General features: G+C 37.8%; 1 protein-coding gene across 2 annotated transcripts in view; it reads left to right on the forward strand.

The window, feature by feature from the left end:
* The first annotated feature begins 4,573 nt into the window (after positions 1 to 4,573).
* LOC145684085 (zinc finger protein 385D-like) overlaps positions 4,574 to 26,718 on the forward strand; it is a 147,073-nt gene continuing 124,928 nt past the window's right edge. The window contains exon 1 of one of the 2 annotated variants that reach the window (XM_081755970.1): positions 4,574 to 5,227. In XM_081755970.1, coding sequence (XP_081612096.1) covers positions 5,151 to 5,227 — 77 coding nt within the window. In that variant the 5' untranslated portion in view covers positions 4,574 to 5,150. The remainder of the gene's footprint in view (positions 5,228 to 26,718) is intronic. The other variant, XM_081755966.1, reaches the window with a different exon arrangement.

Genomic DNA, 26,718 nt, shown 5'->3' on the forward strand with positions numbered 1-26,718 from the left:
ATTAACCGAGAGTTACCAAATTTTAGTCACGAATACCTTGGTTCAGGCTCCAGACCAGAGTTAAACGTTTTTGTCGAAATTCGAACCAGAGGGATCTCAGGAGGACGTTTACAGGCACATGTAAAAGTAGTAGAAAATGACCGATATTTATTTATTTATTTATTTATTTATTTATTTAACAATCACCAGATACAGCTCAGAGGCCATTTTACATTGAATATCCAACAACATTAACAATGGAAAGGATTTGGGAAGGTATCGGCCAGGGCCTGTTTAGTAGGTGCCATCCCGGCATTTGACTGGTAGGACTGAGGGAAACCCTGGAAAACCTCAGTCAGGATGGGATGCAGCGGGATTCGAAGCCACGACCTCACGAATGCGAAGCCAACGCTCTACCACTTGAGCTATTAGTGTCGAATTCATATTTTCGCGGTCGCTGAAATCAATGGTGAAACTCCAGTCGCATTAACTTCCAAATTCACGCTATTCGGCTCCGGGCTGGGGGTCACCGGAGGGGGGGGGGAGATACCAAGACATATAAAAGTAATCCAAAATGACCGATATTAGTATTAAATCCATAGTTTTCGCGGTCGCTGAAATCAATGGTGACACTTCCATTAGCGATGACTTGCAAGCATGCGGGCCGGGAGTCAGCGGGGGGTGGATACCGAGACATGTTAAAAATAGCCCAAAATGAGCGATATTTGTATCAAATCCATAGTTTTCGCGGTCATTGAGATCAATGGTGATACTCCCACAGGCGTTGACTTCCAAATACAGCCCCTGTGCGAAGCATATGTATATTCAACTAGTTTTACAATATATGCGTTCCTTTCTCTGTTGAATCAAATGCTAACAGAACTTTCAACATATTTTTTTTGTTTTTATTATTCCGTCAACTACTGTCGGTTCCAAATGACTGGTTAAAGGAGCAACAGAAAATTGTCTTTGAAATAACATGTTTGATACTGCAAGGATGCGATGACGAAAAGTTATGATTAAAAATGTCCACGCTGTTACACAACGGCACTTACGCTTTCGAAAGCTTGAAATCTCCCTGACTAGTAGCAGGAATTCTGAGAATTCCTTAACTTTTCTTGAAATTTCAAATTCCCTGACTCTTCCAGAATACCTCGCTTACCTCGCCACCATATTGCAAGTAATACACTGCTCCACAAAACTTAAGCAACCCGAGAGAACGTGATATAAGCGACGTGTGGGGCCCATTCAGCACTGGTTAGTGGCATGCACATACACAGAGATGCGTCAGAGACACACAGGCAAGGCGAGCACACGTTCTATCGCATAAGCAGCACCGTTGCAAGCGCGGTGAACAAATTATGCCATGAGGCGTACACACAGCCCAGTAGTGTCCGAAGCTCCAAGCATTGGGTTAGTGGTTCTTGTGTGGGATACACACCTTGCAATGACTGATAGACGACATTTGAGTGACTTTGACTGCAGGCGAATAATTGGGCGGTTGGAACTGGGTCGATCACAAGTGGAAGTGGCGGAGGAATTCAACGTGAACAAAAGCGTTGTGTCAAGGTTGTGGAGTCGCTTCCAAACTGGAGGTGAAGTCAGTAGACGTCATGGAGGAGGCCGTCCGAAGAAGACGTCGGCCGTCGATGACGAATTTCTCACAATTTCTGCCAAACGTAACCGTCAAGAGTCACGCCCTCAACTGGCCAATGAGTTGTTTCAGGCTACAGAACAACGCGTGAGTCGTGAAACTGTTCGTCGTCAGCTCAACAGAGCAGGACTGTATGCAGGAAGGCCTGTGCTGTGTGCGCTATTGAAAGTGGAGCACAAACGTGCGCGTTACACATGGTGTCAGGAACATGTTGCATGGGGGAACACCAGTGGGCGCGTGTCATGTTCTCCGATGAGTCGAGATTAAGTTTGTCGTCTGATTCTGGTCGGACTTTAATGTGGAGAGAGCCAGAAACACGCTATCGTCCAAACTTCACTGCTGAACGGCCGTCTATGGCGGTGGTTCCATTATGGTGTGGGGTGGAATTATGCTGAATGGGAAAATGGACCTCCATATTGTGCAACATGGCACTTTGACAGCACAACGGTACCGGGATTGAATCCTGAATACACATGTGCGCAATTTCCGCGGAGCATTTGGCTCAGACTTCCTGTTCATGGATGACAATGCCCGCCCACACCGTGCACATCTTGTTTCCGACTATCTGGAGAGCGAAGACATTACGCGTATTGCATAACCTGCATATTCTCTGGACTTGAATCCCATCGAGCATGTGGTGGATGCTCTTGGACGGCGAATAGCGCAGCACAGTCCACCACCACGCACTCTCCCTGACCTGGGAACAGCTCTCCTCGAGGAGTGGCAACATCTACCGCAAGACTTGATCAACACTCTGATTTGCAGCATGGAGGCCAGATGTCGTGCCTGTATAGCTGTTCGTGGTGGTCACACGCCATATTGACTGCCTATGCCCTCGCACAATCCAGCTTCACCTGTTGAGGTATTGTTGTGCTGAACTTTTTGGTCACTCTGTACATCCTAACTGTATTGTTCGTCTTCACTTGTGTTGCATTGTGCATCTGGACCGTCGGTTTGTTCATTATACTTGGTGCAGTGATGGTGTCGTTTTATTTTCTGCCACTTTCTTCGAGTTGCTTAAGTTTTGTGGAGCAGTGTACAAATCTCCTCATAAGAAAGAGTAAGCAAAAGGTTCTTGTAGTTTTCTTTTTAATTTTTAACGCTGATCCTTCTTTTTGTCATTTCATTTTGTTTTATCCTTCCTTATTTTTTTCATTTCTGGTCTCGAAGGAGGGGGGTCCGGACCCCCTTTGGCTACGTGCCTGAGTAATTGAATATTAAAAGAAGAAAATAGTTTTACCGTTCAGCACACTCAATATTATGTCATTTATTGGTTAACGTTTGTATTGACGAAACTGATCTATTCTGTCTGTCATTAGTTCAAATACTTTTACATTATGTATTTTTTGTGTCTCTAAATTATGCTAACCGTTTGATTTGCTCTTATTAAACTATTCATTCCATACCTTTAGAATATTTCAGTATAATTTTAAATGTTTTAAATGATAATCAAAGTTTAAGATCAATGCAGAAAGAATAAAGGGCGGTGAAAAACGGGGCTGTGACCGCTGCTAATGCCTTTTTAAAAAGTCCTGCAAATACAATAATAGATACTCACTGAATTATATGTTTCCAAGAATAATTTGTATTAGTCGTAAGCTAGGGAAGGAAAGACTTGGATTCTTTTTAAAAATTGTGAGATACCTTAGTCACCTACCAAATGAGTCTAAGGAAATTTTAAAGGAATATCGAGCGTGCACTGTCCCCAATCACGGTATACTGACGTGATGCAGCGCAAACGAACAATAATTATCTTTACATCTTTTTTACTTTTTAAAATACAAATGGCATAATTAGAATTACATTTGGTAATTTTTTTCTAGGAATGCGATAGTATTTTAGGTCCTACGAAGAGATTGAGTAGATTACAGTATAAATTAAACACAGATATATATATGATTGATTTTTAAGGCATGTTTGTTTGTTTAAATATGAGTTAAGATTTATGCAAAAAAGTACTCATGATGTACGAGATATTGGGACACAACAGTCCTTTTATATACACAGTGTGTTCAAAGAGTCGCTCCACAATAAAAAAGAAATACATAGAAACACTCCACTATAGTAAATACTGAAAGTGGTTCAGTTTAGCTTGAAGGCACAGGTCAATCCTCTCCCACATTTCTGCGAACACTTTAAATAAAGATTGGTGATATATAAATTGTATGTACCTTATATGTGATGGCGTCCCTTCAATACCTTAATAGTTTTATGTCTATTCTGATACAGTTCAACAAATACCATTTAACCACTTTTCAGTAGTGTTTCACATGTTCTGTCTATTTGTATTGAAAAAAACACGCTCAGCCAAAAAGAACTTGTTGCTCTATTGTTAACATCGCAACACCCACCTGTATTATTTGATACTCAACATAATTCTGATCGATTTTTGAGCACAGTAGCTCATATAGGACTCAAACAATATAACCCAAACCATCTTATTGCCCACTATAAGATTATTTAGTTGAAAGTTAAACTCTAGTTTCGTTTCTATGTCGCACATTTCCATAACATAACATTATACATCAACAAGAAGAAAAGCGAATGTTTCAGTCCCTTTCTTCACAGTAACAAGTACATGCATCCACTGTGGAGCGACTTTTTAAACGCACTGTATATATCTTAAACACATGTGGAACGATATTAAAATAATTGTGAACTTTTCAATTCACTTCCTTTCAATGTATGTCAATCACTAACTAATTTTATTACTTTTTTTCTTTATAGGTGTAGAAGAATCCATCTTCTATAAATAACAGAGATATCGAAAATTAAGGATGAATATGGCAAATCAAGATATCGCATTTAATCATCGCAGACACTTCTTGAAAAAATTCTTTCAGACTATCTTTATACGTTTAGAAACAACTTATTTAAAATCTCATCAACTATGTATACTTTACCAAATGACAGCAAATTAATGAATAATAATTATAAATAAATAAATAATAATAAAAAAAAACAGACAGACAATATGTCTCGAAGTCGTCCGAGAAGAAATTATCTTAGTATGAATATTATTCTGAAAGAAATTTGAATATCTGTGGTCGAAATAAATAAACATGCGCATGCGCAAGCGAAAAGTTAACGTTTGTGGACAATTAGCAACAATGCCTATTTCATTGTGAGTTTGTTAACTTTCAAAGTGAACTCATTAATGTCGGCCTGAAATTGATAAACATTCCGTATGAACAAATAACTAAGTCAAGATAATTGTGCCATTTTGCAGTGCAAGATGATTTGTGGCTACCAAAAGCTACGTAGAAAACTTTAAAAGAACATTCATAAGTTTAAACGTGAAGTTCAGTTGGTGTTGGCAGTTGTCTAAGCGTATGATATAAATAGATCAGGTTTACACTACACTAGATTAATTGACGAAAAATGTTGATTTTGTCATAAGGAGTTAAACCCATGCCAGCTTTATCCATCTTTCATAAATTTACGTACATCAAATGAACTGAGTAAAGCTTACACATCAAAACGTTGAGTAGCCAATCAGGTAGCAGGAAAGTCACCAATGGGACGTCGTAGCCAATCTCATCTTCCACCCTGCCAGTGTGCGCTTCAACTCGATCCGTTTCCCACGACGAGTGTGTAAGTCGCGGTATTTATTTTTTCTCTATGTAGATGCAGTACGCACTTCTATAGTAGTTGAATATTAAAGAGTGTTCATGTAGTCATTAGTTATACCGGTGGTAATGTTCATGTAATACGTGCTTTATACAAGGTGTGTTTATTGTGCTATTTTTGTGCAATTAAGATGCATTTGAAAGTTTTCTTGAACATCAAATTTGAACAGGTGAGTACCAGTCTTCTAAAATTTTATACCTCGTGATATAGGCCTAAGACTTAAGATAAGTTTTAAAAATCAATTTCTAATAAAAACAATGCTTTTAAAAGAATCAGATTTATCAATAGTACTTAGTAAAACAATTTAACCTAACATTCCCTCAAGGGAAAAGTATAATCTGATAATAACGCGTTATTCGAGTATTGTTGTTTTAAATAATATACAATATACAACAATTTCTTTAAATAATGATTGAGTATTTTCTATTGTTCTTGTAAAAATGAAATGAAATACTTCAGTTTAACGTCCCACGATTATGCGCTTTAGGCAAAGGAAGATAATAATTAAAGCAAGTAAATGATGATGGAAGACAGTGAAATGAGAAAGTGGAAGGAAACGGGAATACCCCGAGAAAACCCACGAACACCGTATTGTCCACCAGAAACTTACTTGGCCGGGGACGTTGTTCTCGTAAGAAATAACACTTCTATTGAAGCGAACCTAGCAGTATTTTTGTCTAACACTCTTCTCTATTCATCTGTCTGTTCCACAGTAATTCTCGTTAATTTTATTCTATTTTAATGAAACTTGATACGCACTTTCCTTCAACCTTTGGAGATCAGCCTATTATTTGGGGTACAATCAATTAAAATGAAATAAAATCTCTAGCTTTTACGTCCAACGAGATACCATGTAAGCTAAAGATGACGGATGATTAACTAAAGTATATGGTTATGAAATAATGTGAGAAAATGCGAGAAGACCCAAGGGTACGAAGTTGTCGACTACAAACTGTCTTGGCATGGAATCGAACCAAGAACCCCTCGCATCAGCGCCCTACCACCGTGCTCCCGTAATTCATCGAGAATAAGGGTTAAAATCAGCCCCATAATGCAAATGTACACCTTGTCTCAAAAAGGTTGAGCGCATTCTTTATTGGTGTTTTGAGGCAAAAAATTTCTAAGTCCAGCTTCGGGTATCTTCGGGAAAAAGTAAGCCAGGTTCGAACCTCCAAGCCAGCCTTTGCAATCGGGAAAAAGTTTGCAGATGTGTTTTTCTTCTTTTAAATATAATAAGACTTGTTACCAAGTGTTTAAAAAAGCAACATTGATTGAAATACTTAATGATACAATATTTCGAAACTTTTTTTTTTTTAATGTCAGCACATGCTTGTTTGTCATTTAGCTCTCCATACGTAATGGAACATTTAAATACGTTAAAGAATCTTTCCATATGTAAAAGAATGCTCAAAGTTAAGAAATAGAATATAATTATCGCCTGAGTACTAAAATAAAAGTCAAAGTAGAATAGAAACAGCGTTTGTAATGGATATGAATCTCATAATTATCTTGAGATCCGTTATACATCGCTAGAAGCATAGTTCTGGAAGTCCTTGTGCTAGCTCATTGGTAAGCTGTCGGATTTCAAATCATAAGGTTGTGAGTTCGAATCCCGTCTAGGTTCACCTTTTTTTAAAATTATATTTTCCGCAATGCATGAAAAATTATATAAAATAATTACATTAGAATACATAAGTTGTGTATATATAACATAATCATTGCAGAACATAGTAATTATTATGTTTAAAATATAACATCTGAGATAATTTTCACAGTAGGTCGGTATTATATATGAGGATGTAAATACAAGTTAGGAAAATCATTTAATAGCAATAAATAAGTTATGTAGTGTATTTATTTGCATCTATTTGTCATACAGATGTAACTTCTCAATATTCTCATTACAGCATGTCATTTACATTCGTGAAATACAATATATTCCTACGGATATAGAAAGTGTATAAACAGAGTATCCAAAGTCGTATCCTGCTTCAAGACACATAACTTTTCCCGATCCCCTTAACGTCACGGGAAGAAACACAAATTCTCTTTAGAACGGAATGTCGTTACTTAGAGTCTCATTCCCATGGGCGGCGATTAGGGGGGGCAAAGGGAGGCAGTTGCCCTCGCACTTTTTTGAAGTAACCAATTAATGTATATAGTTTCATTTGGAAATGTAACGATTTTGTATGTGTTACTGATTAATAGGAAAAAATGCTGCCATATAATATTTGCTGTTGCGTGAATACGTATTGGTTGTCTTCCCGTGGAGTAAAGAAAGCTACAGTAATTGCGTTTTAATCGCCACAGAAAATAACCCCAAAAAATAACCTATTGGAGCACAATTTCAGCATACTTTCATTTCTTCTTACAAGGGCTCGATATGTTAGTGAGCCGCTTTGAAGCTAATCGAAAGAACATTATGCAAAAAAGTAGGGCCTATTTCACAAGTTATTCTTTAATTGCACAAAAATTGACAGTTCCTAAAATGTCTTTTCTCCTTTCTAAAGTAAGGAATATCGATTAAAAAGAGCGTGATAAGAAACAACTTCTACCTTTTCCATTGTTTTGTAGTGTAATATACGAGTGAAGTGTTGTGTTTAAGGATGTACGAGTGTATATACAATAAAATTTAGTAAATTGAACATAATTCTAGGTTTTAAGTTTATTTTGTATAACTGAAGTGTGGATTGATTCTAAGTATTGTTGTGTTTTGATGTGTTCCAAGAAAGTGAAAACTGCACCTAATGGCAACGAACATATTTCAAGAAGTTGCAAAAGCAAATATTTCTTTAAATGTCGTAGCATATGCTTGTAGTATTTACTGCCTTTCATTTTCTAAGAGTAATAACATACATTTAATAGCATGTGTGGAATTAAATATTAAGTTTTTCATTAATTCTCAGTTTCAATATAACTTTTGCAAAACAAGCATCATTATTCATTACAATGATTAATATTATCCTTTCTATTTATTTGTTTTGCAAATTTATTAAATAATCTGATCATACAATTTTCCGGACAGAATTTTAAGATGTTCATGAGCAAGAAATCAAATCTCTTCTTACACTTTCGTTGTTTAAGAGTACAAAGGGCTAGTATCTACTTGCGTTGTTCTTCTCAATTTACTTAATAAACTATTATATACGATATACGGTATTTTAACTGAAAATATAGTATCCTGTTAGTTATACAACCTTTCGTCAAACAAAATGTTAGAAACAACCAGGAAAACTAACATTTATATACAAATATTCAGATCGTCTTGCCCCCTCACTTTTAACGTCCAACCGCCGCCACTGCTCATTCCAATACGTTGAATATGCTTTTGTATATTCATCTCTCTCTCTCTCTCTCTCTCTCTCTCTCTCTTTCGCTTTGTTTATGTGTGTGTGTGTGTGTGTGTTGCGGAATATCCCAAGTTGAATACAACATTTGCCAAGTATATGAGCATCATTGTCATCGAATACCAGAAATTGAAAGTCGTGTTTCTTCAGGTTGGGTTTGCGTGTTCATGTTAGCTCACTGGTAGAGTACTGACTTGCCAATAAAGAGGTCTTGAGTTCAAAGCCTACAGCTAATTATCATTCTTTTGTTAGTAGGATTGCACAGAAATCGGATACAAGGAGTGGTTTACTTCTAGAAATATTTTCAGAAGCGTTTAGGTAGCCCTGAAAAGGGCTGTTTTCGGGAGTTAAGGCGGGGACATTAATATTGTGTCCAAGACCCTTCTGAATTTATTACACGCTCCATTCTTCTGGGCATGGAATCTATTACATGGGTGACAAATCTATCTCCTTCCCCTACCTCCAGCCATGCTTCGGAAACAAGATGCCACAGGTCATCCTGAGTTCTTGGTGGATCTGCCTCAGGACAACTTTCCCTTAGAGTACGCTTCACTTCTGCCCACATATTTTCCATGAGATTGAGGTCTGCTCCACGAGCGGCCAGTCGATTAAATCAATCTCAGGGTGCCCTGCGAACCATTCCTGAATCACACGGGAAGTATGTATTGGCGACTGGTATTGCTGGAACTGAATTACACCATCAGGCTGAAATACCCGTACAGATAGCACCATGATATTACTGATAATGTCTAAGTACTGAGCATTGTCCAGATGTCCTTCAATTCTATGAAGCTGTCCTGCTCCGCGACTGGAAATCCAACCCCAACATAAAATAGATACATGGCCACTGCGATTGCAAGCAGCCACATATCCATGGTCATATCGGGTGCCTCTCGGACGATACACAAAACGGCGTCCCTCCTTTGATGTTGTGAATATGGATTCATCTGAGAAAACTACGTTTTCCCAATTGAGACCCACATTCGCCTGTGCAAACGCGAGACGGTAAATTTTGTGGTCGTCTGAGAGTTTTTCCTTCACGGCAGCAACACGGCCACGTAACCCAGCATGACGAAGTCTTCGCAGAGCTGTATGCTGGAAATGTATCCTCTTCCATTGATTCATACAGTCGGTAAACCATACAGGCAGTCTTATTTTCCGAAGTAAGTTCGAAACGTCTTTGGGCTATTTTGTGGCTCCACCCAGGGTTTTCTAATCCTTTAACTCCGAGGCATGGGCGGAGCTATGGGGGCCATTCTCCCCCCAACTTTTTGACAACGTCACCATCTTTATTTCTGACTTTGATCATATTTATTCCTGAAATGACAGCTCCGAGACCGACCAAAAATCTGCCTTCCTTCCCCCCCCCAGCAGACGATTCCCAACTCCGCTTATGCTGCGAAGTAATTTTCTTTCAAAATATGTAAACAAAAACTTTGCATTCATTTATACGATATATACGCCATTGAGTCTGGCAACGACTGCATTAATTTAGTTGAGTTAAAATTTTGGTGCGTGAAGTATTGAGTTCTATCCATGCATTCTTGCTCTCTGTGTATTTTAAGTTACGTTATCGTATCTCAACTTCGTTTTTTTTAAACTCCTGAATTAGTAATTATGAGGATCTAGCATAATTTGACCGAATCTAGCATAAGTTCGATCAGGTTTTGGAATAATTCCGAGCTGTGAGTCTGGCAACGCTAATGGGGAACGACTTGGTCAACGACTCGCGAAAGAAATCTGAAAATGGTGCGCCGTAATAATGATATCAAAAACAGTTTTTATAAAGGAATATTAATACATACGAAAAGCTGTTTAAAGAATGAATTGTTATACTGACTTTACACGTATAAAAACATATACCATATACCAAACAGATTGAGCGATATGATGATAGCTGTTTTGAGACAAACTCTTTCGAAGTCCAACTTCGGGTATCTTCGGAAAACAGTAAACTAAAGCTGCTGGTTCGAACCTCCAAAGCCAACCTTAGTAATCGGGAAACGATGTACAGATATGTTTTTCCTTCTGTTAAATATAATAAGACATGTTGAAATGGTATTAAGTGTAGAAAAAAGTAACATTGAAATACTTAATGATACAATATTTCGAGACTATGTATTCCCACTCTCGTTTCATCATTGTGATTTCCATACGGAAAAGAGCATTTACGTATGAGCTCAGTTATATTTCAGAAGCAGCTTCCGAAAAGCGGTCATGTTAGCTCAGTGGTACACCACCGAGCGTTTAAATCGTGAGTTCGATACCCGTTCAGGTGAAATTCTTTTATGATATTCTACTTTCCTCAATGCATGAAAATTATGTAAAATAGTTACATTACAATTCATCAGTTGTATATATCAGTTGAATATATATATTCATATCATTTCACGACATAAGTAATTCTTATCTTTAAAATATAACATCTGAGGTATTGACAGAACGTCGGTGTGTTATGTGTGAATATTGAATACAAATTTTAAAAATCGTGTAATAGCAATAAATAAGTTATGTAATGTATTTATTTGCAGCTACTTTCATCGCAGATAACTTCTCAATATTCGCATTACAGCATTTAGGTAGAGCATATCGAAAATCGGATCGTGGTCTAAGACAAAAAAACTAGCTAGCCCCAAACTGTCACGTAAGAAATTCGCGAATCGCAAAAGTAAAGTGAAGAGATTGAGAGCGGTAATTCCTTAATCGCTCTCTCTCAACTCTCTCTTATCTGCATTTATACACATAAAAGTGTATGTATGTATGTTCCAACATAACTCATGTATGCCTAGAGCAGGGTTTCTCAACCTGGAAGTCGCGGCCCCTAGGGGATCGCGAATATAGGCGGAAGAGATAAATATAGTTAGAATCTAATACCAGAAATTATTTTTAAATATTAGTTTTAATTTTGTTCTGATAGGCATACTTTTATTTTTTATACACACTGTAAAGAACAATAAAAAATAAGTCTACTGAACATTATCAAAGGGTGTAGAATTCATGTTACTATTCGGTTCAAAGTATCTTGTCGTCGCGAATTCTGTCGAGAAATTTGAAGCTTAAAATATACAAAACGATAATCATGCCTGTTGTTCTGTATGGTTGCGAAACATGGTCGCTTAATCTGAGGGAAGAACATAGACTGAAAGTATTTGAGAACAAGATCCTTAGACGAATATTCGGACCCAGGAGGAACGGGAATGGGGAACGGAAACTTCATAACGAGGAACTACATAATTTATACGGTTTACTCAACATTGTTAGGGTCGTCAAGTCTAGAAGGCTTAGGTGGGCAGGTCATGTAGCTAGAATGGAAGCAAGTAGAAACGCTTTAAAAATCTTGACTGGAAGATCAATCGGAAAACGACCATTAGGAAGACCTAGGCGCAGATGGGAGGACAATATTAAGATGGATCTCGCTGAGATAAGAATACAAAGTAGAAACTGGATCCAATTGGCTAAGGATAGAAGTCAGTGTAGAGCTTTTGTGAACGCGGCATTGAACCTCCGGGTTCCATAGGCCATAGAGTTAGTTAGTTAGTAGAGTTGTTTAAAAATGAATTTAAATCAAAGAGGTATGATATAAAACTAATAAGAACTGTATATAGAAATACTAGAAAAATACACATGCAACAAAACCTGCACATTGAAATAGAATTAAAATTAAAACCTAATGAAACACCTAAGCATGGTGTAATTTCACTAGTGCAGCAATGTCCGGTTCAATCTTCATGACGAACATTATCAAGCCATTTTCAACTGATAAGCGATTTCTTATCTTTGTTTTAATGTTTACCATATAAAAAAAAACACTTTCGCACAAGTACGATATAGCAAATGGAATTATTACTTTTAAAGCAGCAATGCCCAGACCAGGATATTCTTCTCTCCTCATCAGGCAGAACTTGTCCAAGTCTTCGTTACAAAAAACCAGTTGCAAAGACTTGTCGCATGATCATTCTATTATTTGGTCAAGAAGTTGTGGGCTTAGATCGGATACGTTAATGGCCTCTTCAATGAAGGAGTTTAACATCCATCTTGAACCAGCACCTTCGTCGTTGGGAATATAGATATTACAGTTACTGTATCCACTGTCAGTGCCGGGCGCCGAAAAAAGGGGCCACACATTTCGGAGGAAGTGTGTTACTCATGTTAGGAAAGTGCATGTGCACATGTGTAAAATAGAAGGAAAAACGTAACAAAATGTGCTCAAAATTAAGGAAAGGGAGGGTTTATTTTGAAAATGTTATTGAGCTTCGTGCCAACCATGGTGGCGCTTCGTAGCTAGTCTGTCGACGTCACTCATATATACGATGACATCGTACTATACTCTCGCCCCGGGCGCTGATTTTCCATGGCACTGTTCACTATAAACAAAAAAATGGATTCTACTATTATAGAAATAGGTATGTTAAAAATCCCACACAAGCTTATTATAAAACAAATTATAAAAGGGTCGCTGGCAAGAGCGTGTGATAAAAGGGGATCGTGATAGGAATTAGATTGAGAACCACTGGCCTAGAGTAATTTTAACCACATTTCTTATGGTTTCAAAAAGAGTGCTGTCGGGTTACCTATGGTGAATGGGAGGGGGATACATATAAAAGATTGCTAGAAAATGATCGATATTAGATTCATAGTTTTCGGGGTCGCTTAGATAAATAGTGAGACTTTCAATTTCGCTTAACTCCGATTAAGCTCTCATTAGTAGGGATGGGCACGAACGATTTTTCTTTGAAACTAGACTCGACTCGAAACAGACATCTTTGAGGTCTACTCTTGGACTCGGCGCGAAAAATATCTTCCAACTCGACTCGGATTAGAGTCAAGTCGAACCAAAACGAGCCAAATCCTGTGTGTAGTCCTACCTAGACAATACATAGACAATAATTATTCTATCATCAATTATACTACTATTACTACAAATAATAATAATAATAATAATAATAATAATAATAATAATAATAATAATAATAATAATAATAATAATAATGACAACACCGTGTACAAACATGAACAATAGATGGTTAGTAAAGGAATACTAAAAGCTAGTTGACTGCCGACGTCGGTAGTCATGAACTCTACAAGGCAAAGACATCGTTCATTACTCTAAGCTGTAAGCGTCAGTGGACTACAGATGATCAACTATTGACCTCTCGCCAGAAATTGGTGGCCCCGCAGCGACGATCCGTGATGGCCCAAGTTCCATTTTGAAAACTTTACTACCAGCAGCAGAGACGCGATGAAACGCCAACGAACCACAAAATTACTCTCCCAAAATATGTCAAAATGCCTATATGTGTGATTTGTTTATATTTAGGTGAATCAAAAAAAAAAAAAAAACACAAAACAAATACCCGGGGTGGACGCAAACTATCAATATTACGATTACTAGGCACGTGTTCTTCTGACTTCCCCACGGAAACGATCATAAAAAGCTTGCTTGTTGAAGGATAAATCATTGACGTCTTAATTTAGCCAATTAGACAAACCCCTACATCTCGAGTTCTAGAAGGTGATACCGTGAACCATTTCAGATTTTTTGCTTCCTGGTGGAGTACTATCCATGAGCAAAATTTGAGCATAATAACCGACATGCATCTTCGGTGCCTCTTATCTTTAGTACAATTTTAACCAGAGATGGTGTGGGTCAATGAAAATTTGATCCACGACCCATCATGACCCACTATCACCCACCACCCAAATGCCCCATTGGCCCACTCTGATCCATCAACCATCGTGATCCACTCTGACCCACCACCAACTATGAACCACTCTGAACCATTGTGACCAACTCCGACCCACCAAAATCCATCGACATCAACTCTGACCGATGGCCCACGTCCTCCTCTCCATCAGGGGCGGATCCAGGGGGGGCGATCGGGGCGATCGCCCCCCCAGAAGAGGAAACTTTCTTATTTTACATATATAAATAAAACCCATCCCAAAGTTTGAAGCCCTTAAAAGTAGCAGTATGACAACCCACCGCCCCTCCCAGAAGTCGGTCCTGGATCCGCCCCTGCTCTCCATTGACTAAAGAGGTTACACTTGTAATAAAACAAGACTGTGAAATTATCACTTATCGGAGTTTGAATTTGTACCGTTAATGGCTCAAGCACCTCTCTGTTACAATACTGGTGGGTCTGACCTTTACGATATTGTATAATGGCAAAGTGTTTCTCATCTTCCAAATTAAAATGAATTTAAATTTATCATATATAATTATTTCTTTGTTGCCTTACAGACACATTTCAGTAGAAAATAGGGTGAAGTTTGAAAGTTTCAAATCAAGGAAAAGTAGACCAACGTAAAAAAAAAAAAAAAAAAAAAAAAAAAAAGAGAGAGAGAGAGAGAGAGAAACTAATTTTCTATATAATTAAGCACGCCGTACTAATTGAAAATGCCCATGTAATTAAGTTTAGACTACAAATTTTATGGCCATTTTTCTCTAACTTTATGGCTTGATTGCCTTATGCTCGGAACGCTCCATATATTAAACACCAGCTTCAGCAATTATAAATAGAAAGCAGTGGGTATAAAATTCAAAAAGAACTTTAGTTTGCATTACTCAATCTGTTTCTCAACTAATATCAATCGTTTTCGATTATTTTTACAAATCAACCCACTACCAATTTCCAATATATAGAAAATGCACCCCCGTCCCCCCGCTCATAAAAGATAATTTAAAGAATGCCAGGACATATTCTCTTTATTTTTAATAAAGAGTTATATGCTGAATTTCAGCTCTCAGTTGAACGGCTTGTGAGATACTAAATTTTTCGCAAAAATTCGGACTTCTACTACCCCTAAGGATATGTATTATAATGAAAGTGACACGCGTATGATAACTTCCCAGTTGGGATTGGAGCCTGATTATATACCAAACGTCAATTCATTTGACTTTGCAATTTGACCGTGATGATTACGCAGACATAGTTACTTTCAATTTTTTATGATGCATATCCTTATTTCATATGTTACAGATGATTCAAAAATATTTTTTCAAGCAGTTAGCTCCTCTAGAATCTCACAGGCTGCATCCCAAAATCCAACTCCTACTATCCTATGACAATCCAAAAGTGACTGAACTTTTATATTAAGAACAAATGACAAAAGAAAAATGGAGATCTTGAAAGTAAAATGTAGAAAAGCTCGGTGCCCCCAATAACTACATATTTCTCCGCCCCTTCATCCCGAACTTAAAAATAAAACTTAATTCGAATATGGTTAATTAGTGAATTTATTACAGTTAAATTCCACTCACTACATGCTACAGCTACAACTATGTAACAAAAAATAACAACTGTGAAACATGTTCTGAATTACTATTAGATTTCTTACGCTATTATTAAACATATTAGAATAGTAAAAGAGGATTGTTCGTGAAATAGTATATTTGCTCTTGATTTATAACTTTTTCATACGGAAAAAAATAAAATATTATTCAAGTTTTAAACTTTGCTCTCTGCAAATATGTTGCCCTCTAGGCAATGGGACCAATGTGAAATGTGGACTAATGTGGACTAATGGGAAATGCTGCACTGTTAGCGGCGCTGAAAACTTACGATTCGATTCTAATATCGAATGATTTCGATATCTTTATGTCGCTACGTAACCACCCTGGGTACTAATTGGAGCTTAATTGGACTTGAATTGAAAGTAGAACTATTCACCTAAGCGACCACGAAACTATGGATTCGATACTAATATCGACCCGTTTCTAGCATTTTTGATATGTATCCCGACAGTACTCTTTTTCCAGACTGTAAGAAATATAGTTAAAATTGCTCTAGATATATCAGAATTATGTTGAAATGCACACATAAATCCACTTTTATATTCTGTATAAATAGAGAGTGAGCGAGCGAGCGAGCGAGAGAGGGCGACTCAAGGCATCACCACTTCCACATATATCAGGAATTGAATTGAAAATCTATGTAAAGACTTTCTGCTGTGGCATGCTTCATAAGGACAATTCCAGTCTGCTCACGTGACCTTTGGGGTTCATGAATTTTTTTTGCGAGCGTTCCGACTTTGGATTCTCTGTTTATACCTTCTGTTTATGCATCGAATACCTTTTCAAGAACATAAATGGCATTCTGTATTATGAATGTTGAGAATTAAAACTCTATATGACAAATAGCTGCAAATAAATACACTACATGATTTATTTATTGCTATTGAACGAGTTTCTTAACTTGTATTTACATCCTCATATATAATACCGACCTACTGTGAAAATTATCTCAGATGTTATATTTTAAACATAATAATTACTATGTTCTGCAATGATTATGTTATATATACACAACTTATGTATTCTAATGTAATTATTTTATATAATTTTTCATGCATTGCGGAAAATATAATTTTAAAAAAAGGTGAACCTAGACGGGATTCGAACTCACAACCTTATGATTTGAAATCCGACAGCTTACCAATGAGCTAGCACAAGGACTTCCAGAACTATGCTTCTAGCGATGTATAACGGATCTCAAGATAATTATGAGATTCATATCCATTACAAACGCTGTTTCTATTCTACTTTGACTTTTATTTTAGTACTCAGGCGATAATTATATTCTATTTCTTAACTTTGAGCATTCTTTTACATATGGAAAGATTCTTTAACGTATTTAAATGTTCCATTACGTATGGAGAGCTAAATGACAAACAAGCATGTGCTGACATTAAAAAAAAAAGTTTCGAAATATTGTATCATTAAGTATTTCAATCAATGTTGCTGTTTTAAACACTTGGTAACAAGTCCTATTATATTGAAAAGAAGAAAAACACATCTGCAAACTTTTTCCCGATTGCAAAGGCTGGCTTGGAGGTTCGAACCTGGCTTACTTTTTCCCGAAGATACCCGAAGCTGGACTTAGAAAATTATTGCCTCAAAACACCAGTAAAGAATGCGCTCAACCTTTTTGAGACAAGGTGTACATATATACATAGCGGTTATATAACAAATTAGCAGTAGAAGTTTTTTCGGATTTCGTTTAAAAAAAGAAAACATAATGCATTGTTTCTTTAGGTTAGGCCTATTTAGATCATTCCCAGAGCTTGCGATTAAAATCCACCAAGAACGAAATATAGTATTCCCTCCTCTCATTAATTAGTTCCACGATAATTTTCGCAAAATGTATTTGGTCTAGGAATTAATTCGTGCGGGTGGACAAGAGATGGCGCAACGAACGGAGCGTCCCACAGTTTCGTGTATCCACACATGTGTTGCAAACCCCTGTCATCGCGTATCGTTCGTAGTATAGGGCAGTGGATTAAAGCGTCAACAACACCAGTTTGTAGTTAAGTGAACATGGCGCAATTTGTGCCTGATTAAGTGTTTTTGCGGGGTGTCCTGCTGCATTACTTTAACATGCAGAAAAGTGCGACTGAAAGTCATCGTATTTTGGTGGAAGTGTATGGTGACCATGCTCTAGCTGAGCGAACGTGTCAGAAGTGGTTTGCACGGTTTAGAAGTGGTGATTTCGGCTTGGAAGACCAAGAGCGAGCTGGACAGCCAAAAAAATTTCAAGACGAAGAATTGACAGCATTGCTCGAGCAGGATTCGTGTCAAACGCAGGAACAACTTGCAGCAGCATTAGGCGTTGATCAAACAACAGTCTCCAAACGCTTGAAAGCCATGGGAATGATTCAAAAGATGTCACATTGGGTTTCACATGAATTGAAAGACAGAGACGTTGAAAGACGAAAAACCATTTGCGAATTGCTGCTTCAACGACAGAGCAGAAAGGGGCTTCTGCATCGAATTATTACGGGTGATGAGAAGTGGATCCATTACGAGAACCCTAAACTAAAAAAGGCCTGGGTGAAACCAGGTGAACCAGGTCCATCACAACCAAAACGAGATATTCACTGTGCAAAGGTTATGCTGTGCATATGGTGGGATATGAAAGGTGTGGTGTACTATGAGCTGCTGCAACCGGGTGAAACTATGAATGGAGAACGTTATCGACGACAATTAATGCGTTTGAAGCAAGCTCTGACCAGAACACGACCAGAATGGGAGAACAGACATGATAAACTTATTGTTCAACATGATAACGCTCGCCCACATGTCGCAAAAAAGGTCAAAACCTATTTAGAAAATGTCGGATGGGAAGTTTTACCCCACCCGCCGTATTCACCAGACGTTGCTCCTTCGGACTACTACTTGTTCGATTGCATGAACAACGATTTGATTGGACAGCGGTTTACTTCTTCAGAAGATATCGAAACATGGGTCTCTGACTGGATCGCTTCCAAGGATGAGGACTTCTTTCGCCACGGAATCCGTACATTGCCTGACAGATGGGCGAAAGTGGTGGCTAGCGATGGACAATATTTTTCTTAAGGTATTTATGTATTTTGTGTTTGTACTACAGCTTCAATGTGTGCGTACCAACCGCACGAATTAATTCCTAGACCAAATATGTTCTATTTGAAAGCTGTATGGGGCATATTTCCTGTAATGACATACCGGTATGGCGAGGTTTTAACTTTGGATTTTTATCTAATCTATTTACAAGAAATTAAATACTCAGAATTCTCTATGTATTCAAATGGTATTAAATTACCTTGCGAATTTAATATATTAAAATATCTACTTTTAAAGCATGCTCGTAATATATTGAGGTATGCCGGTACTGTGTGATAACTTGCATGTCTTTAACTGTTGATAAATGTGTCATTGTATTTACGATCACTTATTTATAGTTTTTGTGTGTAACACCAAAACAGTGTTTCAAATCAAAGACTAGGCTGGACTAGTGCTGCCCACGAGAATTGTCTTGTTTCTTGTATAGTCTCGAATTTAAAAATTATACTTCTCATCTCGTGGTCAACACTACTTGGAATTGTAATTTCCAATAATGAGGCAAAAACCTCCCACGATTTTTATGAAACTGTTTTTTTCCTTTTTAGTATAAGTCTCAGGATTATGCACTGAGGCTAAATGAGACAGTGATGATGGTAATGAATGGAACAATGGAACGAGAAAAGTGAGAAGAAGCGTGAGAACTCCAAAAGACGTACGCACACATTTTGTTTTGCGTGTGTATCTTATTGGAGATTGGAGACTCACTCGCAGCCCAAGAAAGCAAGTGAGTGTTTGCCAGAGATTGACTTTTGATGGAATCACCATTCTTCAATGGTTGCTAATAGGCTGATGATGTCCACTTTGTCGCAGTAGCTTTCAACTAACCAATTTTCAGCAGAAAATAACTAAATTTACAACTAGTTTTTTAAGTACGAAAAATAAACGTTGGTCATACGGTAAATATTGGTTGATTGAATTCAACGAAATTAGCAACCCTAAATTGTACTTGAATTAAAAGTAAAAAATCTTTTCTTGAAATCCGTAGTTTTGGCTACCGTAAAATGCTTGTATTCCAAAGTTGCTTTACACACGAAAAATCAAATCAACTACAAAGCAACTTTGACCGACTATTTTGGTTACTTAGGATGGTGAAAATTGCCGGGGAAGATGAGATTTTCTCTCCTCAATCACATTTTGACCCCCCCCCCAATATATGCTGTCGGGAATATTAAACTTGCAAACAGTTACAATTGAATGGAATAAAATGAAAACTTTTTAACGTGCTGTCCAAGTGCTCAGTTCCCCCGACATTTGTTGGAGTTGCCTTTTTTTGTGGGTCACTACCTAGAATCCACCATGGATCTCCCGCGCCGAAGGTGTATGAGGTCAAACAGTAATTAATGCTGTCCTTTCTGCTCGTCTAGTGGCTAGCACACGCGCCTTTGGTGCACGTCGCGGATAAAATTCTCCATGAGAGCTTTGAAATTTGGTTTGGATTCTACATTAAACAATAGACCTACATCTCATATAGCCAAGGTGCTGGAAAGGGATACTAAACTTCAACCGACCAAGAGGACACGGTGGCTCAGTGGTGGAGCACTTGTCTCTGGTGTGTAGGATCCCTGGTTCGATCCCCGCCCAAGTAGTTTTTTTTGCGGACATCATCATGTCGGTGGGTTTTCTCAGGGTATTTCTGTTTCCTCCTACTTTCTCATTCTACTAATTCTTCCATCATCATTCACTTGCTTTAATCATCATCTCCCTTAGCCTAAAGGACATAATGTGGGACGTTTAACTGAAAGATTTCATTTTTTCACCAATCAACGGTAACTGATGCTTTACGTCAGCGCATTAGCTTACGTACGTTAATATTAGAAATATTTGGAGTTTGTAAACCAAACAGTAATTAGACGGTGATCCAAAAGGTGCCATACATTAGGATTCAGATTTATTAGGAACGCCGTTAGAACAATGGTTCCCAATTTGAGGAGCGTGAAAAGTGAGCAAGGGGCGCGCAAGCTACTGACAGAAGTAAACTACATTTATGATTTGAAATATTTTGTTGGTGCCATGTAATGTGGGTTCCTGTCACCACGGTATGGTGAGTCCTCAGGTTGTGGGGTTGAGAAGACGACCTCTAGATATAGAGAGTAGCTGTGAATAAATTGAATAAGCATCACGGACAGACGACAAGGGTGGTTCTCCAGCTTGGGGAGTGACGTGTGACTAACAAGCTCATTTTGTTTAAAAAAAAGTTCAGAAACATTCACAGATGCCTCAGACCAGGACTAATAACTTGGCACAACCCTTAGCAAAGTGAAATGGATATCGTCCTTTAAAATGTGATACCTCGTATGTTCAATTTTTGCGATTTTGGGTTTTTGGCACAAACTGATGAGAAAACGATACCCCATGTTCTAGCAAATCCTCGTGCGTCACAAGACATCGATTGCTAAGAAACAATCGATTACAGCATTTGCTTGCATGTCGATTGTTGGCAACTTCAAGTGATACCTCGTATACCGGTGAGTTCAATGTATTATAGTCATATGTGCTGTGATGAGAGCAACTGTGTCAGCGTATTTTTAAAGGATGAAGCACCTTTCAGAAGATATGAAATATTAATATTGTGAATAAATGTAGTGACACATTTTCGTCTCCTGAAAATCTAACAAATTGGACATACGAGGTTTCACATCTTAAACGAAATACGAGATTTGGAACACGGAATATAAGAGTCTTTATAGCAGGCACGTTGAAATCCGTAAAATGAGTTAGACAAATACAGGATGGATCTAGTAGGAGTCAGGAAGTTATGTGGGAAGCAAACGGATCTGTGAAGTCCGGAAATTTTACGTTCTTTTACGGGGAAGGAAATAAAAACATCACAACTACAAACAGGATTTTTCGTTCTCAAACGAATAATATAAGGAACTAAACGGGTTTAATTTGTTAATGATATACGAGGTGCATTTACGTTATAACATCTCCATTTTTTTTTCTCAGGACTGGTAACAGATTGAAACGCGCTGTTCGTTTTAAATTTAGCGAGTATTCGTTGTTAATGCGTGACAGAGGTAGCAACATTGTATGGCACAAAGAACTCTGGTAGTAGCGGTGAGAGTGATGACTATTTTTGATACGATACTTGTAAAAATGGCGACGTTTTTTATTATAAGAACAGCATGTAAATCATTGTTTTCTAAATTTGCGTCGTGTGACACCGTTTGGAATTCATCGCTAGTTGAGTGGGACATCTGATGATGGTGTCATGGATGTATCTAAAGTGCGTTTCGTAGTGCGAGAGTTCAAAGAAAGCAGAACTCTTCGTGTGACACAAACCAAGGAAATCTCGGCCTCGCACAACACGATTTGACGACAGTGTGTACAAATCCACGGAAATGCCAAATTTGGAGGCGATGTGTTCGATATTATTCCGTGATCTTCCAAAACAATTTTCTCCACTCGTTCGATCATGTTGTGTGAAGCCGAAATTGTCTTAGTTAGTTGCCACACAACGTTCTGCCCCTTCTTTGGAACTCTTGCATCCACGAACGCATAATTAGATACATCCATAACACCATCTTCACATGTCTTACTCAACTGACAGATGAATTTCAAGCACTGTCACACCACGCAAATGGAAAAAACGACGAGTATCGTTTAAGTAACAAAAACAGTCATCAATATCACCGCTGTAGCTAGAGTTCTGTATGACATGCAGTGTTGTAATCTCTGTCACGCATTGACAGGTGCTCTCGTATTTTTAAAACAAACAGCACGCTTCTATCTGTTACCAGTCTGAAAAAAGAAATTAGAGGGGTTATAATTTGAATGCACCTTGTACTTTTCTTTTATTACTCTTACGGGTAAGTGGTGAAATATTATTGTTCTAAACGTACATGCCCAACAGAAGATAAGGGATGTCGATATAAAAGACAATTTTTACGAAGCAAGTAGAACGTGTATTTGACCCACTCCCGCGATACCATATATGAAAATTCTATTAGGAGATTTCAATACGAAGATATGTCGAGAGAATTTTTCAAACCGATTATAGGGATCGAAAGTCTACATAAGGAAAGTAATGACAACGGCGTTAGACTCGTGAACTTTGAAACATCCAGAAATCTTATCGTGAAGAGTACAATATTCCTGTACCGCAACATTCGCAAGTGTACTTGACCCCCACTAGAGGGAAAAAACACAAACCAAATTGATCTCGTTTTAGTAGTCAGAAGAAGACAGTCTACGCGTAACTGATGTTCGGTCATTCAGAGGAGCTTACTGTGACATACCTGGTAGTAGAGATAGAGAGAGAGCATAGTTGATTAGAGAAATATTCAACCTCTAAAAATGGAGAGGTGTAATATAAAGAAATTAGAGGAGAAATCAGGTAAGAAGGGAAGATTGAAGTGTCGAGCAGATTCTCGGTATTGGAAGGTTCAAAATACACTACAGATGAGGATACTTAGGTTAAAATTAGGGATAGCATTAAAATCTTGGAACGTACGGAAATACACAGGAACAAACCATGGTTTGACCAGGAATTGCCACTAAACTAGCGGAGAAGAGAAACAGGCAAAACCGCATTGTCTATAAAACTCCGAACGATATAACTACACAAAATTTCGTTGATCATGCAGGATACTTCCCAAAACTTTTAGAGCAAAGACATGGCTATTTTTTAAAAGCTTAAATTAATGAATTAGAAGATAATAGTAAAAACAAAAACATTCGTGATATGTATAAAGCATCAACGAGTTTTAAGAAAGGCTATCAGCCTCGCGCTTATATATTAAAGAAAGCCGACGGAACAGTTCTGACTGATCAAATACTATTTTGAACAGATGAAAAAATTCTTGGACGATTTGCTTTAAGACCAATCAAAAATTAAATGTTCCTGGAGAAGGAAATGCATCAGCAGAACAGTATATTCTAGATCCTAACCCAGCGTTTCCCAACCTTTTTCATGTTGCGGCACACTACAGGTGTAACTTGAATTCTCGCGGCACACCCATATATATATATATATTATTATTTGTAAATATAAAATACTGTGGTTATTTTTATGCGATTACTGCATCTCCGTTCCTTACAGAAGCTGGTTCACTGATTTTCCTCCGTGGTAAATCATTATGCTTATTTTTCATTCTAATTTTAAAATAAAAAACAATTGGAATGAAATATAGGACTCTCGTTTTAAAAATCCACTTTCTCTTTCGAAAACTGTATCTAACCTTTCACTAAAAGGGAAGATCACTAAATAACAAACAAATATACAAATCTCCTATACTTTTAAAACACAATTGTAGGTAATTTGTATGCATGTTTGCTTTGTTGAATTTATTGAAGGATATGTTAAAATTTCAAGTTACGAAATAGTCTGCAACAATAAAGAAGCAATATTGGTCATGACAATGATAAACACGTTTTTCAACATTAAAAATGTACAGAAAAGTAACACAGTATGAAACTTAAAATTGTAGATTTATAGTGGAGTAGAAGTTCATAGTAATGTGAAATACAAATATACATTTTCCCCTATGTCTTGCAATTTGCTTCTTATAGAATTAATAATTTGTTTCGATTTCCTTGCGGCACACCAGCGGCCCATTCGCGGCACACCAGTGTGCCGCGGCACACCGGTTGGGAAACGCTGTCCTAACCAAACAGAAACATAAATTGCTGCAAAGAAATTAAAGATACAAGAATATCCAGGTGTAGACGAAATTCCTTCTGAGTTGACTTTAGCTGGATGGCACAAACTCATTCTCGTTATCTGGAACAAGGAGAAACGAGGAGACGCATGTGGAAAGGTGATAAAACTGATTGTAATAATTATCGAGGCACTCTTTTTTGACAATATCCTATAAAATCCTCTCAAACATTCTACTAGGAAGATTGAATCCATACGTAGGTGAAATTATTGGAGATTATCAGTGCCGATTAAGGCGAAATCGATAAATTATCGACCAAATATTTACTCTTCGATAAATACTCTAAAAGAAATTGGAATACAATTCCCCGGTACAGGCACGTAGTCAATGCGGGCGGGGGTCCGGACTTCCCCCTTTAAGACCAGAAATAAAAAAAAAATTAAGGAAGGATGAAACAAAATGAAACGAGAAAAAAGATCAGCGTTAAAAATAAATAAAAAAAACTTTTGGTTACTTTTTCTTATGAGGAGATTTGTATTACTTGCAGTACATGGTGGCGAGGTGAGCGAGATATCCTGGAAGAGTAAGGGAATTTGAAATTTCTAGAAAAGTTACGGAATTCTCAGAATTTCTGTTACTAGTCAGAGAGATTTTAAGCTTCCGAAAGCATAGTGCGTGGACATTTTGTATCATAATTTTTCGTCATCACCCTTGCAGTATCAAACATGTTATTTCAAGAACAATTTTCTACTGCTCCTTTCACCTGTCATTTGGAGCAGACAGTAGTTGACGGAATAATAAAAACAAAAATTTATGTAGAAAAGAAAGTTTTGTTAGCATTTGATTCAACAGGGAAAGGAACGCAGATAATGTAAAATAGTTTAAAAGACATTATTGAGTATGTATTTTTTATAATAGTGAATATGTACTTTTTATAATAGTTGAGGTAATAATGAAAGGAAAATTGTTATACAGTAGAGCGTCGATTATCCGAAGTAATTGGGGGACATGGGTGTTCGGAAAATTGGTTTGTTCGGATAATCGAACTGTACATGTTTATTTGCCAAAAAGAAGTACTGTACAGTAAATTTCTTCACGCAGCAGCACACAAGTGGTCGTAACAGAGAACAGAAGGTTACTGTTTGCACCGTGAGAAGCTCTTCTTGGGGGCGCGCAATTCTTCAAACTGCACGGAGCGGCACGCCTCAACTCTAAGCTGGCGCAGCTGTTGCTGTGAACAGCTTTGATACTGCCGCTACTTCTACAGCCAGTGTCAAACCGACAGAAGTGTGCTGATTGTTGAAACACAGCGACTGGCGGCTTGGCCGGTCAGCAGCGCCTTATGAAGGCTCCATTAGAAGCAATGTTCCGCCAGCGGTGGCTCAGTGCGGCGACTACTGTGGGAAACTTGGTTTGGGAGTGAGGGGGATGATGGACGGTAGGGTGGGAGAGTAACAGGTGCGAGCGAGTACACATTTTGGTTAAGCGGTCGTTCGGTTGACCGACGTTCGGATAATCGACGCTCTACTGTATTTGAAAAAGCAGAGGAAGGACGTAAATATTGTAAAATCTTTTTCAATACGTTTTTTTTTTTATTTTACTCGAGATTTCTTCATAGTTTCATTTTTATTAAAATACCAGCATATCCTCATTTTCTTGTCCTAACAAACCAATATGTGTTGATAGTTATAGATTAATTAAGCTCCTGGGCCTTCAGAATTTCATGTCACCTCCCCCCCCCTCCCCCGTTACGAAATCCTGGCTATACGAACCAATATATGTTTCAGCAAAATAGTTTAGAATGATCGAACCCCTGGTGTGATGACCACAGTATTTCATGTCATGGACCCCCCTCCCCCTTTCACGAAACCCTACGTGCATGCCCGGTACATCAATTATTTACAGATTTCAGGAAGGCGTATGACTTGGTTAGGAAGGAAACAATGTACAACCTTCATACAGAATTTGGAATACAGAAAATACTAGTTAGATCATATAAGATGTATTTAAATTAATCTAAAAGTGAGATCCGAATAGGAAAATACTTGTCCACGAGCTTTCACGTCGAGAATGGCCTGAAACAAGGAGATGCGTTGTCGCCATTATTATTTAACTTTGTTCTGGAGTACG

This window comes from Thermobia domestica, chromosome 4, assembly GCF_964235325.1.
Source record: "Thermobia domestica chromosome 4, izTheDome1.hap1.1, whole genome shotgun sequence".
Taxonomy (NCBI): Eukaryota; Metazoa; Arthropoda; class Insecta; order Zygentoma; family Lepismatidae; genus Thermobia; species Thermobia domestica.